The sequence below is a fragment of the Filicampus tigris genome, chromosome 12 (genome assembly GCF_054856515.1).
Source record: "Filicampus tigris isolate MCC_2025a chromosome 12, RoL_Ftig_1.0, whole genome shotgun sequence".
Taxonomy (NCBI): domain Eukaryota; kingdom Metazoa; phylum Chordata; class Actinopteri; order Syngnathiformes; family Syngnathidae; genus Filicampus; species Filicampus tigris.
The window spans coordinates 10,938,304-10,953,714 of NC_141228.1; the positions used below are offsets into that span (position 1 = coordinate 10,938,304).

Genomic DNA, 15,411 nt, shown 5'->3' on the forward strand with positions numbered 1-15,411 from the left:
GCAAGGGCAGCAGTCATGCTAATTTCAGTGCGATTTCATTATTTACTTTTGCTAACAAATGTGTGCAGCATGACAACACTGCGGTGAATGTGCAATCAAGAAGAACAGACAGGACAACGTCTTATTTATGCACCCGGGTGTATTTGAGCTTTTCCAGTCTCATAATAAGGAAACCACAATTTATGCCTTTGTGCTGGAAACCTTTTTTTTTTCAAATTGTTTACTCCTGCAAGGATATTCAGTGTATTAATAGCGTCACTGTGGTCTTTTTGTTTGTGTTCACATGGCACAGTTGTAGCAGCAGTGTCTCTGCATGTTGCATGTAAAAGCAAATTTAACACACAGCCTCTCCTTTCTCTTCTGTCACTCTCTTCTCTGTGGGGCAATCCATGCCAGTAATTATCACGTTTGTGACGGCTACTATAATACCGATTTGCCTGGGTAAGCTTTGACTTTACACCTCGGCTAATTATATACACACATCCGCACGCACGCACACACGGTCATGTAAATATAACAACACATGTTCAAACATAGCCTAAGAATGCTGCAATTGAATCATCAGCAACCGTATGCTATTTAATGTCTACTGAGCTTTGCAGGCCAACCCTTGCTGTGATCTAATTGTGCTTCTCTCTTCCTGCTTCTCATGCTAGCTATGAAGATAATAAACAGTTTATCAAGTAAGGACGCATTGACCAGAACTCCTCAATTTCTCCTTAATTCTATTTCCTCTCCTGCCTATTTCTCTTTCCTGTTTCCAGTTGTTACTGGGTCATCCGTCCTCTCCCAGGCAGCAACCTTTAAACGAATCATTGTCTGTCCTTGTAAATGCTTCCTCTCACTATATGCATCGTGTTGCTGTTGTACGTTTGTGGCTACTTCACCCACCGGGTGGTATTTGCTCTTTCTCCTTGAACTCTTTCCTCATCTGCTGGTAGTTACTTGGAAGGTTCGGACACAGATAGATGCCGTACCCTTGGATTGTTTGTTTTGATAACACTTTACTGGGCCTGGGTTTTAAATAACTGTACAGATTTGTATTTTTTTGCATAATATTGTAGTAGGTTGCAGCAATTTCTGTTCGGAAAAAGGAAATTATTTTCCCTTTTTCCCTGCCATTTTTAGCATTGCATTTTGGCATAGTGGCAGAACAACAAAAACAATGGAGTGATCGTTAGGCATGCACCTTACCGAGTTCCAACAATACAAAACATTAGACTGAAAAGAATAGGAAAAGTGGAAAGGAAAGTTTTCACGATGTAATGTTTCAAGGAAACGGTGATTTAAAAAAAAATGTAGGTAGAAAGACATGCCCAGCAATTATTTTCTTTCACGTTTATTCAGTCTTTGTGGAGGTCTGGACTGAGTGACATTCTAGTTTGATTGGTTTGCTCCTATCTATAGCATTTACAGCTTTCCTGTACCCTTTCCTAGTAATGCCCCTATTTATTGATTTGCCAGAGCCGTGTAAGCTATTCATACAGAATTTAATGTCTTCTTGTGTCTGTGCGTGTGTGTGTGTGTGTGTGTGTGTACGTGTGTGTGTTTTGTCATTTTCCAGATCCTGGGTCATGGGGGCCTTTGCTCTCCTCTGTTTGCTGGGCTTGACGTGGTCCTTTGGTCTCTTCTTTATCAATGAGGCCTCCATTGTCATGGCGTACCTCTTCACCATATTTAACGCCTTCCAGGGGATGTTTATCTTCATTTTCCACTGCCTCCTCCAGAAAAAGGTAGGTTCCATGTCTTTCGGTAGTGCTCAGCAGAATTGATGGCAAGCCCTTGGAGCACTTCAACACGCCTTGAAGCTTTCTGGTGAGTCATGTTTGTCTGCTCTCGTAGGTCCGCAAAGAGTACAGCAAGTGCTTCCGTCACACGTACTGCTGTGGAAGGCTGCCAACTGAGAGCTCGCATGGCTCGGCGAAGACTTCCACTACACGGACAAGCGCACGCTACTCCTCTGGTACCCAGGTAGATCGTCAAGCTTGTGAAAGCAGATTGACTAGCCGCATCCTCTGAATGTCACAAGTTCCTTTCTTTCTTTTCTGCTGGCCCATTTAAGCTTCTGCCACTCTTTACTGCTCACTAACGTCATGCGTATGTGAAATAAAACGGCACTTTTTATTCGGTATTACACCATATTTCACATTGGATCAAGCCAAAATGACATGATTGCCAACATGATTGGTGGGTTTGCTCAGCAGCTCTCTACATCAGAATGTAGATGGAAAAAAGGATGGGCGTTTTGCAAAATTTCCTTTGTCGACTGCTTAGAATTAAGGATCAAAGTCAAACACAGTCTATTTTGTGATGCAGGTTGACTTTCAAGTTGAATATGGGGTTAAACACTGACTAATAAAGCTAAGTAAAACAAAAATAAAATATATCTACTCACCCAAGATGGCTGACAGGTGCATAGTGGAGAGGGAACAGAGCATCATCTGGTGACGTATTTTAGGTAAAGCTAGAATTAAATGCTCTGTCTGTTAAAAAAAAAAGGCCATAGAAAAAGCGTAACGTACACACACTGAACTTGCAGTGTTATATTGAGCAAAACAAATGCTGCCTAGTGGAGGCATGTTTTGATGTACTGCAGCTCAGATTCTCATTGTTTACAGCAGATTGTTCTATAGGCCACAAATGTGTTTGTGCGTTTCCTGGTTACAGCCAAGTAGTACACAATGTGATTAATCAACAATCATCTCCACACAATCAACCAATTTCTAAATGATTAGCTAATCACTTAGGCCCATATCTAACAGAAACACTTTCTTAATGTGTTCAGCAAGTGACGAATGCTAAAGGCATTCATTTTCAAAAATGGTGACAGTGGAGACGGTGTCGCTGTAATTATATAATCTGGGCGGAGGAAGAAGTTGCGCACACTCAAGTAAATGAAAGTGGATCTGAGCAGCGGGCTTGTTTAAAGTCCTAATTACTGTCCCTTGTTGACCTGACAGAGTCGAATCAGGAGAATGTGGAATGACACCGTAAGAAAGCAATCTGAGTCCTCCTTTATCTCAGGTGACATCAACAGCACCTCCACCCTTAACCAAGGTCAGTTCACACCTCATTTCTCTCCACAACTCTCATAGACACTCCTATGCACACATTTCATCACCCGGTTTAAAAATACTCCTCCGCGCCGCCGCAAAGGATGGTACCTCGGCAATCATAATAAATGGCTGCAGCTTGAAAAGACAGAGCAGTGCGCTTAGAAAAGGGAAAAGAAATCATCTCAGCCTCCATCTAGTCTCCCTGTTGTGTCCGCAAAGGATTACCAAAATCTATCCTCAAATAAGATGGCCGGTCTTAAAGTGGGGTGAGGACAGAACATTTCTTATTGAAGTGCTCGCTGTCCAAACAACACACACAGAACATGCACAGCACATATGTAGACAAAAATAAAAATGAGGAAACTGAATGTTATTTTGAGTAAGACGCCATTTGTTGCCTGGCTGAGGTGACCTCGGTTACTTTCAATGGGTGAGGGGGGGAAAAAAATAAAAGAGCTATCATTTATTATTTAGCTTGAGCACAAATATGATGATGAGAAGATGATGTTCAACTCTGGCTGACCCGGAGCGCTTAGCGTGTTGCTCGGCTTTCTCCTGCTTCTTAAATGGCTTTTCGAGCATGTGAAGGAAAAGCGGGCCTATTCCGAGGGAGTTAACAACCACCCTGCTTCGATGCCAATTCCTGCACATCTCTGCCTTCGCTCTCTTTTTTCACTGTCACTTCTTACAAGGTAACTCACTGCACCTCCGGCTCCGAGGCACATTCTGACTCGCTCATACACCTCTAACAAAATAGAAGTAGAGCTTTTCTCCCCACAGTGTCGAGCCGTGAAGTTGTTAATGTAAAGGTTAGATATTGATCACTCCGGGGTGTAGAAACCTAGCTACCCTGGAGAGCCACTGCACTAAACGAGGGCTCTAGCTCCTGGAAGCACTTCCTGTCATTAAAAGCATCCCTGAAGTCTTCCCAACAGACAGACAGATGGCATTTAACACAGGTGATTAATGGCACTGGAGATGCCTTCATTCCCTGAAATACATTAGAAGCTGGTTAAAAAAAGAAATGGACAGGAAGATGTGCTTTGGAGGAAAATGGAAAGTCTAAATGATTATATAAAATACTGTAGACCAGGAATGGGAACCTTAAAAGTGGAGGTCGATGCTATTTTTCATCAGTGCTACTGGGGAACCACTTCCTAATGCTATTTTAAATATGGACAAAATATGTGCATACATGAAAAATGCAGTATGTGCTATTAATATATTTCATTTTTGATATTACATTTGTCAAGTCTCTGTATAAAATATCCACTATCCTAACCCAGCAACAAAGGGTCTGAAGCATACAACGAAATAACCCCGTACTGTATTTTGTTTTCCATTTTGAAACGCTCTCTTGCGTAAAAATTACCACTCAAGGGCGGCACAAAACTGCTGTACAAATTTTAATGTTATTGAGGTACTATTTATCGACTATATTTTGACCTACAGTCGACCCCTGCATATTCGCAGTTTGACACTTGCAGATACATATATGCACAGATTTTTTTTTTCAAACATTTTTTCATATTTGGGAACATATTTTGAATGTTCATCAGCATGATGGATTGAAGTGCAAATCTCAATACACTGGGATTTATTTTCACTGTTTGAGTCATTATGGAATCCATTAACCAGGATGTAGCTTGATAACTAACAAACAATTTAGGTTATGGTTATTATAGCATCTTTCAAAAAACAAACCTAACAGTGACACAGACTTTTGCATATTACTGTCCATTCACACTTTGTTTAATGAAGAAATGGTATTCTATGCCAGCGTGATAAAATATAAAATGAGTCTCACTTAAGGGTTTACTATTGATTATAAACTTGCAGTCACTTGAGTTGCACTTGGCAAGAACACAAAACTATTGTCCTCAATTCTTTTTCTCCTCTCACATTTTTTCATTATTGCACTCAAATAATGACGCTCTGAACATGGCCATCATTTATTATGTTCACTGTTGGCTGAGTGCACATTCTTCTCTTCTGTCTTTCAACTCCAGGAATGACTGGGAATTATCTACTAACAAATCCTCTTCTTCGACCACAAGGCTCTAACAACCCCTATAACACCTTACTGGCTGAGACAGTTGTGTGTAACACTCCCACGGCTCCAGTGTTTAACTCTCCAGGTGTGCTTACTTATACTATCATCTGCCTTTTTTTTTTTTTTTTTTTACCTCCACTGCCCCTAGTATCTCACTCTTCAATGCAGTGTTGTCAGGCCAAACAAAAGGCAGGATGTTCTACAGTGTCACATTGTCGTACTTGTCAACTCTTTGTCCCCCATCGATTTCTCAACCTAAACGAGCTGTATTGTTTTGATGAGTGGAATTATAATGTAAACTGCATGAGCAATGTTATCAAATCATTTGTTCTTTTGAGTGCTTTAATGGGAGATTTACCCTTAAAACACATCAAATCTGTTCACGTTACAAAAAATGCATTCAATACAAATGAGGGTGACCCATGTATCAATACATTTTTTTAAAAAACCTGTCGGCATGTTGTGAAGACTGCAGTGCAGTTACAGTTAAGCCCAAACTTATTTATACCCTGGTCACACATTTATAATATTACTTCTTCACCTTGTTGAAAGTGGATCTCCTAACTGGAAATGGCAAAACAATGTGCCAACAGTTTTCATTATTTATTTTTGCAGTTTGATTAAAAAAAATGTGTAATTGACACTTTCAATATATGCATGCCAATTTTAAAAATGTATAGTAGATTAGAATTCTGTTGACTATGCTCAAACTTACCAGGCTTCTTTAGAATGGGGAGAAATATTTCACCTCCTCACACTGTAGTATAGGTATAGTAATGCTTTGAAAATGTAAAATACATTGAAAAAATAGTGAATGTTCGTACAACAAAACTTCTCAGTATTTTTATTTTATTTTGTACATTTTTTTGTGTCATTTCCAGCCATAGGGCACCCATTCAAATTGACTTAAACTAAAAATGTGGCCTATCTGGGCTTAACTGTATGTTTTCCCCACCATGTTGAATCTGAAATGGCATCTTTTATGATGTTTCTGTGCTCTTCCCTTGTGCTTCCCTCTAGTGACCTACAGAGAGACAAGTATGGGAGTCAAACTTAACTTTGCCTATCAAATGTAAATTTTTTTCAGCATGCCTACTTAAAAAACAAAAACAAAACAAACATCCCACCCCTTCGCCACCACCGGCACTTTTACTGTTTACTTTAGGCCATTAACACACACTCAATGAGCAAGTGGTTCACAAAATGTTCAAATTTTGGGGGAATTATTTAGACAATGCAAAATTAGTAATGAGAATATTTTAGCGGCTTTATCATTTTTCCTTATTTTCTGTCCGACTTTCACGGACAGCAGTGGCAGAGTGCAGTCGAGCTCATCTGGCACCTTTTTCAATCCATTTTTTCCAGTTGTAAACACCCGCCTGGCGTGACAGCAGCTGTTTGATTTCCCCTTAATATTTCCCCTTTCTTGCTTTCTCCCTGATAATCAGTGGAGCATGCTTTTAACATCCCAAACCTGAACCCTTTACCTCATTTTTTTTTCTTCTTTTTATTTTACAGAAAAAGAATCTTTGCAAGCGCCCCCATTAGTCTTCCTGCTAATGCCGACATCTGGTTTAGTGTGAGGAGTCACATTGGCCTTTATCTCCTCTCTTTATCATTGAATAACTAATATTTATCTTTTTTTGGTGCTGCTTTGTATGACCTCCATGCTTTGAGGAATTCCTAACATGACTGTGTCTGACCTCTGCAGTGCTTGTGTTATTTCTCAGCTGCTTTGCCAGTGACTGGTGTCTCACTGGGAACTGTCACTGTGACGAATGCCAAATGCTGGGCTGTTGGCGACCTCTGACCTTAGCCAGCTATGGGCGCACAAGCTGCCAAGTTACGGACAGAATATATACCTAATTGGACAAAAACAACTGAGAAAAGCTTTTTAATAGCTTACGTTAAAGTACAGTTGTGTTCAGAACAATAACAGCATTTTTTTTTTTTTATGAGGAAAGCTCAAAATACTTAAAGTGTATGGGACAAGATTTTTACAAATTTTAATATGTTGTATTAAACAATAAAATATCCATGTCGCAATGAACGGTTTCTCGAATTGATACACATTAAGCGAGTATTTAATGGATTCAGCATTATGCTTCAAAAATATTCCGGGCGGGGCCAGCGCAACGGCGAAATCATGAATAAGGCGACCATGTACGTCATGGAGCTGTGAAGTGTGCTTGTCGTGTTTTTCTTCTGATTCATTTCGTTTCCCCCTTTAACTAAACAATAAAAGGGGAGCGACCAGTACAGAGAGCTTTTCATCGCCATTTTCGGAGTATGAAGACGACCCAGTGACGTCACGCACGCACTGGGTTAAATGGCCAGTGGGCGGACCCAGCTCACAAAAATATCAAGGTTTCTGCACCTTTTTAGGACTTTGCATTACGTTTTTACCAAAGTAATCATTGGAATATTATTTGTACTTGTACTCCTTAAAAAATAAAATTAAAAAATTACGGTAACTTGGGTTTGCAGCAACTTCTGACACCCGCGAGCTGGTATTCCGCCAGAGGATAATTGATGTACATTTCACAATTTATTTGTGTTATGTTATTGATCCCGCTTTAAAAAAACAAAACATTTTTTGTCAACCCACAAATTCTCTATTGGATCAAGGTCTGGGGATTTGTCAACCTGTGATTTGGGCTGGTATAATAGTACACTAACATTCATCTTGTTGGTTTGGAACCAAGATGATGCTTGCTTACTTTTTTTTTTCAAATTTCCATTTTAGGATCATTTCCACTAACTATGGTAACGATTTCTTTAAATATCCTGATGTTATGCCATCATTAGGCGTTTGAGCTTTACTCACCCTTTTAGATACACTGCCATTATTCTGAACACAAATGTACTAGGGAGTTGGTTTGATTTTCTGAACCTTTGCTCTTGCTCTGCCCCAGTTCAAACCTTATTTATTTATTTTTTTGGTTGCTCTTTTGAGTGATTTTTCTTCATGTTGCAATAAATCATTTTTACTTTCTTTTGTACATCAGCTGCTCTTAGACCAGATAGGCTGAGCAGGCAGACATGAAGTGAGTCTTTTCACCTGCTGTGTGTGGTGATGGTGGAGTGCTGCTTGTGGGCTCCCCGTGTAGTGAGAACAAAGATGGCTGTCTCATGTTTACACATGACTACTTTCCCTTTCTCGTCATTCCTCCCCGTCTTTGTGCTTTTTCTCTCGCCCTGCACCTTCAACCTATTTGGTGTAATGTAGCTTGCCCGTCTGTAGACCTCCACTCTGCCCGGTGTGTCGTGATGGTGGTTACTGTTCCGTTGGTTTTCTTAATGTTGTTTGGGATCCCCCTTTCATTGACTCTTTGTAGCATACTAATACACACAAAGCTGACTATGTATAAATTGCAGTTGAAAGAAAGTTCAAAAAGTCGAAAAAAAAAGAAAAAAAAAAGAAACCAATTCGCAAAATGCATGCAAAGCATTGTGCCAAACTAACAGATGTATGGCATGGCTTAATGTTAACTACATGCATCCTAAACAGCATTAAATATTGGTTTCAGCAGGTGCGCGTTATTAAGTTGTAAAATAACGGAAAGTCATTGTCTTTTCTTTGCAGGGCACTCACTGAACAATGTGGTGAGGGATACAAGTGCAATGGATACACTACCGCTAAATGGTAACTTTAACAACAGCTACTCACTCCGCAGTGCGGACTTCGGCGACAGTGTACAGGTGGTCGACTGCGGACTCAGTCTGGACGACGCTGCCTTCGAGAAAATGATCATCTCTGAGCTTGTACACAACAACCTGCGTGCCTGTAACAAAAGCCACCAACAGCAACAACAGCAGCCCCCCAATTTGCATCACGCTCCCCATCACCACCATCATCCTCAACAGCAGCAGCCGCCTCCGCCGCCACTGCAGTACCACCACCATCACCACCACATAAAGGAGCGGGCTCCACCCAAGGTGACGGCGGTGGGCGGCAACAGCAGCGAAGACGACGCCATCGTCGCTGACGCTTCTTCTTTGGTGCGCATGGGCGAAGCGGCGGGCCTCGAGCTGCACCATCAGCACGAGCTGGAGGCGCCGCTCATCCCCCAGCGGACTCACTCGCTTCTGTATGCCCCTGAGAAAAAGGTGAGGCTGGACGGGGGAGTGGAAACCCTTGTCGGCCAGCTGACACCCGACAACAACGACCAGGAAAGTTTGCAGTCTCCAAACAGAGACTCCCTGTACACTAGCATGCCAAATTTGAGGGACTCTCCTTATCCAGAGAGCAGTCCGGAAGTTGTGGAGGACTTGTCTCCATCCAAGAGGAGCGAGAATGACGACGTTTACTACAAGAGCATGCCTAATTTAGGAGTCGGCCAACAGCTGCAAGCCTATTACCAGATAGGCAAAGGGACTAGTGATGGTTACATTATCCCCATCACTAAAGACGGCTGCATACCGGAGGGCGATGTACGGGAAGGACAGATGCAGCTAGTCACAAGCCTTTAAATGTATTAAGATGAACAGCCAAACCTTCTCCTGACCATTTTCAGCAGTGAACATTTGGTGGACAAACTAGTGAAGGAAGTAGGAGGTGTGTCATTTGAACTAGCCATTGAGCACTCTTATTTCCCCAAACAGGTCATCCTTCCGCTCTTTTCAGCCATTGCTGTGCAACGTTTTAATAAGTGTACATAAATACAGAGTCAAATTTTCATTTTTAGAGATAAGCCAATTATGTATTTAAATGTGCTGCTGCTGTCAAAAATGTACGGTACCATAATAGAAATACAAAAGGACAAAAAACAAAACAAAAAAAAAAGATCCATTACTTGATCCCTCGAAAAGCATTTAAAATGGTTGTACATACACTTCCCAACACCCTGTGTTTTTGTTTAGTTTTTTTTGTTTTTTGATTGTGAACAAAATGACACTCATGGACCGGGACATTGACCCTAGCCTGTACAGACTTTTTTCCCCCCCAAAGGAATATATATGGTCCTGGTCATCCTTCATCCCCATGCTGTTTCGATTGTATGACCACTAGCAATCAAGCCCCTGGCCTTATATTTTCTCAACTGTACATTGGAACTGTAGTCAAGAATAATGGCTATAAATATATATTTTGTTGTATTGCTGGTGTAAAATACAGATTCTTGGGAAACCGTAATTATGAAGAAACTGTTTAATTACAAAATTCAACATTTAAAAGACTATTGTCTAGAAGTTATACATAGTGGCTTCAACCGTTGATTCATGGTAGTGAGTTTGAACGTTAAAGACATATGTAAAGAAATAAAATATACATAAAAAAAATACATGGATGCTTTATCACATTTCCCACTAGTGAACAGTGTTTATACTGTCTGGATTTCATTAATATCACCCACTTAATTGTGTTGATTTAATTTTGCCAGAGTGGCGTTACTTTATGCATTAAGTACAGTACATATTTTAACTGTTTTGACAAAGTGATGGGCAGTTTGAAAATGAAGGGTTTTTTTTTTTGTTGATGTTAATCATTAATTTGCTTTCACTGCCTTAAACAGTTTATTTATTAAATCTTTTAATAATTGGGAAATCTTTCCCAGCACTGGTATACATACTGTACTGTAGCTCGTGATTTTGTGTAAACATATTACAACGGGCTCTCCACTCTAAGACTGATGTAAAGTTCAACACTTGTTTGACAAATACAATAAATGTGAGTTTTTTTGTCAAATGCCATGTTGCTTGTTAATGGTGTTTTTGCTACTACAGGACATCAGATCACGTTGACTTATTTTGCTATGGATAAACTACCCTTTTGTCTCAGGTCCCAACCAGCTTGAAAGGTAATTTGTTGAATTTGTGTCTAATTTATTTAAAGTGGAAGTCAACCCAAGCATATTTTTTTCAAGAATATGTTCCCAGCAGGCCCACTAGTTGAAACACGGCATTCTGATTAATTTAGCGTTTGTGGAATATAAATTAAGCAGCAAAATGGACTTGCTTTTAACCATCTCTGGGGGTGGCCATTTTGTCTTCTGTCGACTGAAAATGACATCACAACTGCTTACACCGACCAATGGCAGCTGACCCGTTCTCTGAATCTGAGCCGTGATTGGTCGTTGTGAGCAGTTGTGATGTCATTTTCAATACAAAATGGCCACCCCCCAGAGATGGCTAAAAACGAGTGGATTAACACTTATTCTATAAACGCAATAGTTATCAGAATGGCCTGTTTCAACTGGTGGGCTTTCATAAAACATATTCTTCAAAAAATATATGTTTGCGTTGACTTCCGCTTTAACTCTTTTTTTTTCTTTAATGGCTGCACAGTTCGAGAGAGCTCGTTTCACATTTGTTGGAGACACCAAATCTGTTCATGTTATTCAAAGATGAGAAACTCAGGTAGGAAAATTGCTATGTAAACGGTTATGTGTGGTTGTAACATGAATAAAAGTTCAATGACTCTGATTTACAGTATTCCATTAAGTATATTATTGAATGAGCCTTACTTTTGGCATAGTGTAGCATCAGCACACAAATCTTGTTGGTTTTTGACTTGATTAGCATGTGGGAGTGATCCACGGAGCTCACAACTGGTCAATGTTACGCTTGGCTGCGCTTGTAGAAAAATATTATACAAGATATGCCCAAGTATGACACATATTTGCTCTAATTGTCCTTTGCAGCTGAAGCCCACACTCAGTTCCTACCTGTGTTACAACTGAGGTAATGCTAATTTACGAAGCACTGTAATGTAACACCAGTTGAGGCGAAGTGACAAGATCTCAGCGGGGGAGCTGGAAATTGCACTGATTACCATTTGGCATTGAAGTAAACGACTCAGACCTTTGAAAAAATAATGCATTCTTTGTCAGAGCTACACAACATGACAGTGAGTGGGCTACTGTTTTGACTCAAACCACAATTATGTGGCATTTAAAAAGTGAAGCAACTGACAAAAGTTTTAGACATAATTATACATAGGTAGGCAATTGGCCAAAAAAAAACTCATGAGGAAAAGAAATAGGCATTTGATGGATGAGCCACACCGTTCAGCATTCTGTTTTAGTTCTGACAGGCTGTCTTTTCAGTGATGGTACCACATGCCATTACAGCAGCGCCACTGACTGAATGTGTGACACCTATTTTAGAGTCGCATGAGAGGGAAATTTGGGAAAGGGTAACGAATTTTAGGACTTTTAAATGGATTATTGCTTCTTTCCTGGATCATGCCTATGTTTTACAGTATGCCAACCCTCAAATGCTTAGGCCTAGTGTAGTGTCAGTGCCTGAACAATATAGCAAAAACTTTTCTCAGGAAGACATTGTAGATTATTGCTCAAAATTTAATTATGTTTATCCTCACACTGCAAACCTAGATGCAGCTAAACCTAACTTGCAAGCAGGTTTGTTTTTGTGCTTAAGAGCATGGAAATATGATCCGGTATAGGATATTTATCTGTGATGGATAGTGTGGACGTGGCACCCTCTAGCTTTGCGTGTGGCCTTCTCACCACATGAGAGCCTCTCTAATTCTCTGCCTTTTGCTCAGGGAGAGACTCGGCCTTTGTCAAACATCGATTCAGAAGTAGGCCAGGAGCCGGGGGGCCGCGGGCTCGGATGTTCCCACAGACGTGTGAGGCAGTCTGCGCTGAGGAAACTGAGGTAGACAAGACTGTCAGCAGAACGGGGCTTTGATTTTAAAAATGTGAATGTTGTCTCGACGAAAACAATAGCAACCAAACGATTGTTGTAGTTGCTGAATCAACGTCAACAATTATGATTTATCCTCTGTAGTATATGATGCAATTATGTGAAAGACATCTTTTCTGATAAATGTGATATGTGTTGTGAGGACTGCAAGTGTAGCTGTAAACAATAAAACCATTCCGGGATGTCACACAGTTGCATAGATCATATTTTTAGAGCAGTGAAAAGCCCCTCACGACTGCATTATTACATTTCAATTCATAAAAGACGTGTTCCTCTCACGTTTTTCCACACTAGATGGACCTGAGCACACATCACTGATTTTAACTAGTGTCCCAAGGTAGGTATGAAAATAAAAAATCATCAGAAGGGCTTTTCATTTAACTTTAAGGGTTGACTTTATCCATGTTGTTGTTTATTCAAAGAGATGAAGGAGCACTTACACTGTACTTTAAGTGTCTTTGAAAAAGTTTTATTCCAAACCCTCGCTGGATCAGGTGTCAATAGTCACTTCAATAGTTATGTGCGTCTGTATAACTCCTGAGATTGGAAAACACGGCAACACTTGCAGATGTCATCAGCATGGATGAAAGTGATTGTGTTCTCAAGTTGCACAGTATCTGGCAACTCGAGTCAAAGGGGACCCTTTAACTGCTCACTCTTTTCTTCCCCCAGCCTCTTTTGTCCTGTCCCCAACTTCAAATGTGCAGATTTGCGACCCATGGGCAACTTAGATCTGGTCCCGCTGAGGTGAAAAATCCAATTAACCTGCAGCTCTAGCTGCCTTCACTATAATCCCCTCCCATAATTATGAAAAAAAAAAACAGATGCAGGGTTTCAAATGAAAAAGGGATGAGAGTGACTGACTGAAGAAGAGAAAATGAAATAAAGCGTACTGTGCCAGTGTACTGAGTTCCAGTTTAACCTCGGGGGGAAACGTTTAATTTTTGAGACAGGTTTTGAAGGTGAGTCCTGCAAAAGTGGCAGTAATCAGAATAAGTATATTCTAATCATACACTAACAAAAATAAGATGGTTGGATATAATGAAATGTTACATTGTTAGACTGCATAAATCTTCCATATAAAGCTGAGACTACAAACAGAGGTTCAGGGAGCACTGAGGGATCATCGTCAGTCTTCCACAGATGCTCAAACAAGACTTTAAAATGATTAAATACTTTGCATCGGGAGAGAAAGAGAAAATTAAAGTCATCAACAGTGTCCACAGTCTTTCTTCTTCCATCATGCTGTTTAAAATAGAATAACATCACAGTAGTGTAAGGCAGCTTATTTGGTGATAAATTACTTAAATATGAAAACACCTTGAGCTCATCCATTTAAAAGCAATTATGGTTGTTGTTGTAGCAATTTAGTTTGAGTACCAGGAAAACAGTAATTCACTTTGTGGTTAATTTTTCAAACAAACATTGGAAATAGCCATTTTCAGGTGGGCTACGACAGAGCAAAGTGCCAGGTCAAATTTTCAATTGCAGGTTCCTGTGTATTAATTGGACAAGTGTACTTTGAATTTGCACAAATTTTACTTGAAAAAGGCAACTGCAGTACAATGTGCGGCAGACCAGCAGCAGCGCTAGCTCACCACAGAAACCGCATTCTGATTGTTGGTTGAAAACTAGAATTTTTAAAATCCCATTAAGTTTTATGTTGATATGTTTAAATGTTTTCAACATGCACTCTAAAAACAGTTGGGCTAAAAATAACACAATTTTGGGTAAAAAAAAAATGGACCAATCGACAACTTTCTCGGTTGCTTTTGCAGAAAACAACCAAAAAATGGGTAGTTTTGTACAAAACAATGAAAGAAAGTGGGTCAGAGTGACCCAATTTGTGTATCGGTCCAGTTTTTACCCAAAATTGTGTTAATTTGAACCCAACTGTTTTTAAAGTATACTTTTGTCTTCTCTGCTTTGCTTTTGAATTATGTTAACTGTTGTGTTTGTAAGTGCTTGTAGGTGTTGTCTCATTGCTTGTGTGAAGCACATTGAGTTATCTTGTGTATCAAATGTGCTATATAAATAAAACCACCTTGACTTGCCTTTTCGTTCAGTACCTGGAATTGATGTAGAATCATTCTGCTCATTTAAGTACACCCTTACACTTAAGTACAGACAGGAATTGATAACATTTAGAGACTTTCAATGTGCTATAAGAGAATTAGCATATATTAGAGTGCTGAAGGCCAATATCTTATATTTCCAGATGTACTCAAAACATTCCAAACATGTAAAGTGTAATAGTAGGATCTAAAACATCAACACATTGGCAGCACCATTTAAACACCCCAGGAACCTCGACCGCTCACATCAGGACACGGATGAGATCCATAAAGCAGCCAATGGACTGCGCTGCGTTTATAATTAATAAGTAGAGGGAAAAGAGTTATAACCTTGAGTGCAGCTGCACATTGACACGGAATATTGATTCAGAATTTCCTTGCTGGTGGCAAAGGTGTTCTGTGAAGACAAGATGGAAAATATATTATGAATGTCTCTGTTGGACTGTAGTTTCTCATTACCATTCAAAGGAACCGTACAAGAGAAAACCTTGTCATGCTGATCTCGGCCAAGCGGTCCCACAGGGTCGTTATGACCGTGAGCTAGTTAACAACTCAAACG

General features: G+C 40.1%; 1 protein-coding gene across 17 annotated transcripts in view; it reads left to right on the plus strand.

The window, feature by feature from the left end:
* Nucleotides 1–10,795, plus strand: part of adgrl2a (adhesion G protein-coupled receptor L2a) — a 116,910-nt gene extending 106,115 nt beyond the window's left edge. For 3 of the 17 annotated variants that reach the window (XM_086046841.1, XM_086046843.1, XM_086046857.1), the window contains 8 exons: nt 397–441; nt 657–683; nt 1,565–1,733; nt 1,843–1,971; nt 2,961–3,057; nt 5,066–5,194; nt 6,130–6,147; nt 8,696–10,795. In XM_086046841.1, coding sequence (XP_085902967.1) covers nt 397–441; nt 657–683; nt 1,565–1,733; nt 1,843–1,971; nt 2,961–3,057; nt 5,066–5,194; nt 6,130–6,147; nt 8,696–9,582 — 1,501 coding nt within the window. In that variant the 3' untranslated portion in view covers nt 9,583–10,795. Of the gene's footprint in view, nt 1–396; nt 442–656; nt 684–1,564; nt 1,734–1,842; nt 1,972–2,960; nt 3,058–5,065; nt 5,195–6,129; nt 6,182–8,117; nt 8,157–8,695 lie in introns of all 17 variants that reach the window. The other 14 variants (XM_086046848.1, XM_086046858.1, XM_086046854.1 and 11 more) reach the window with 13 other exon arrangements.
* Nucleotides 10,796–15,411: the final 4,616 nt, after the last annotated feature.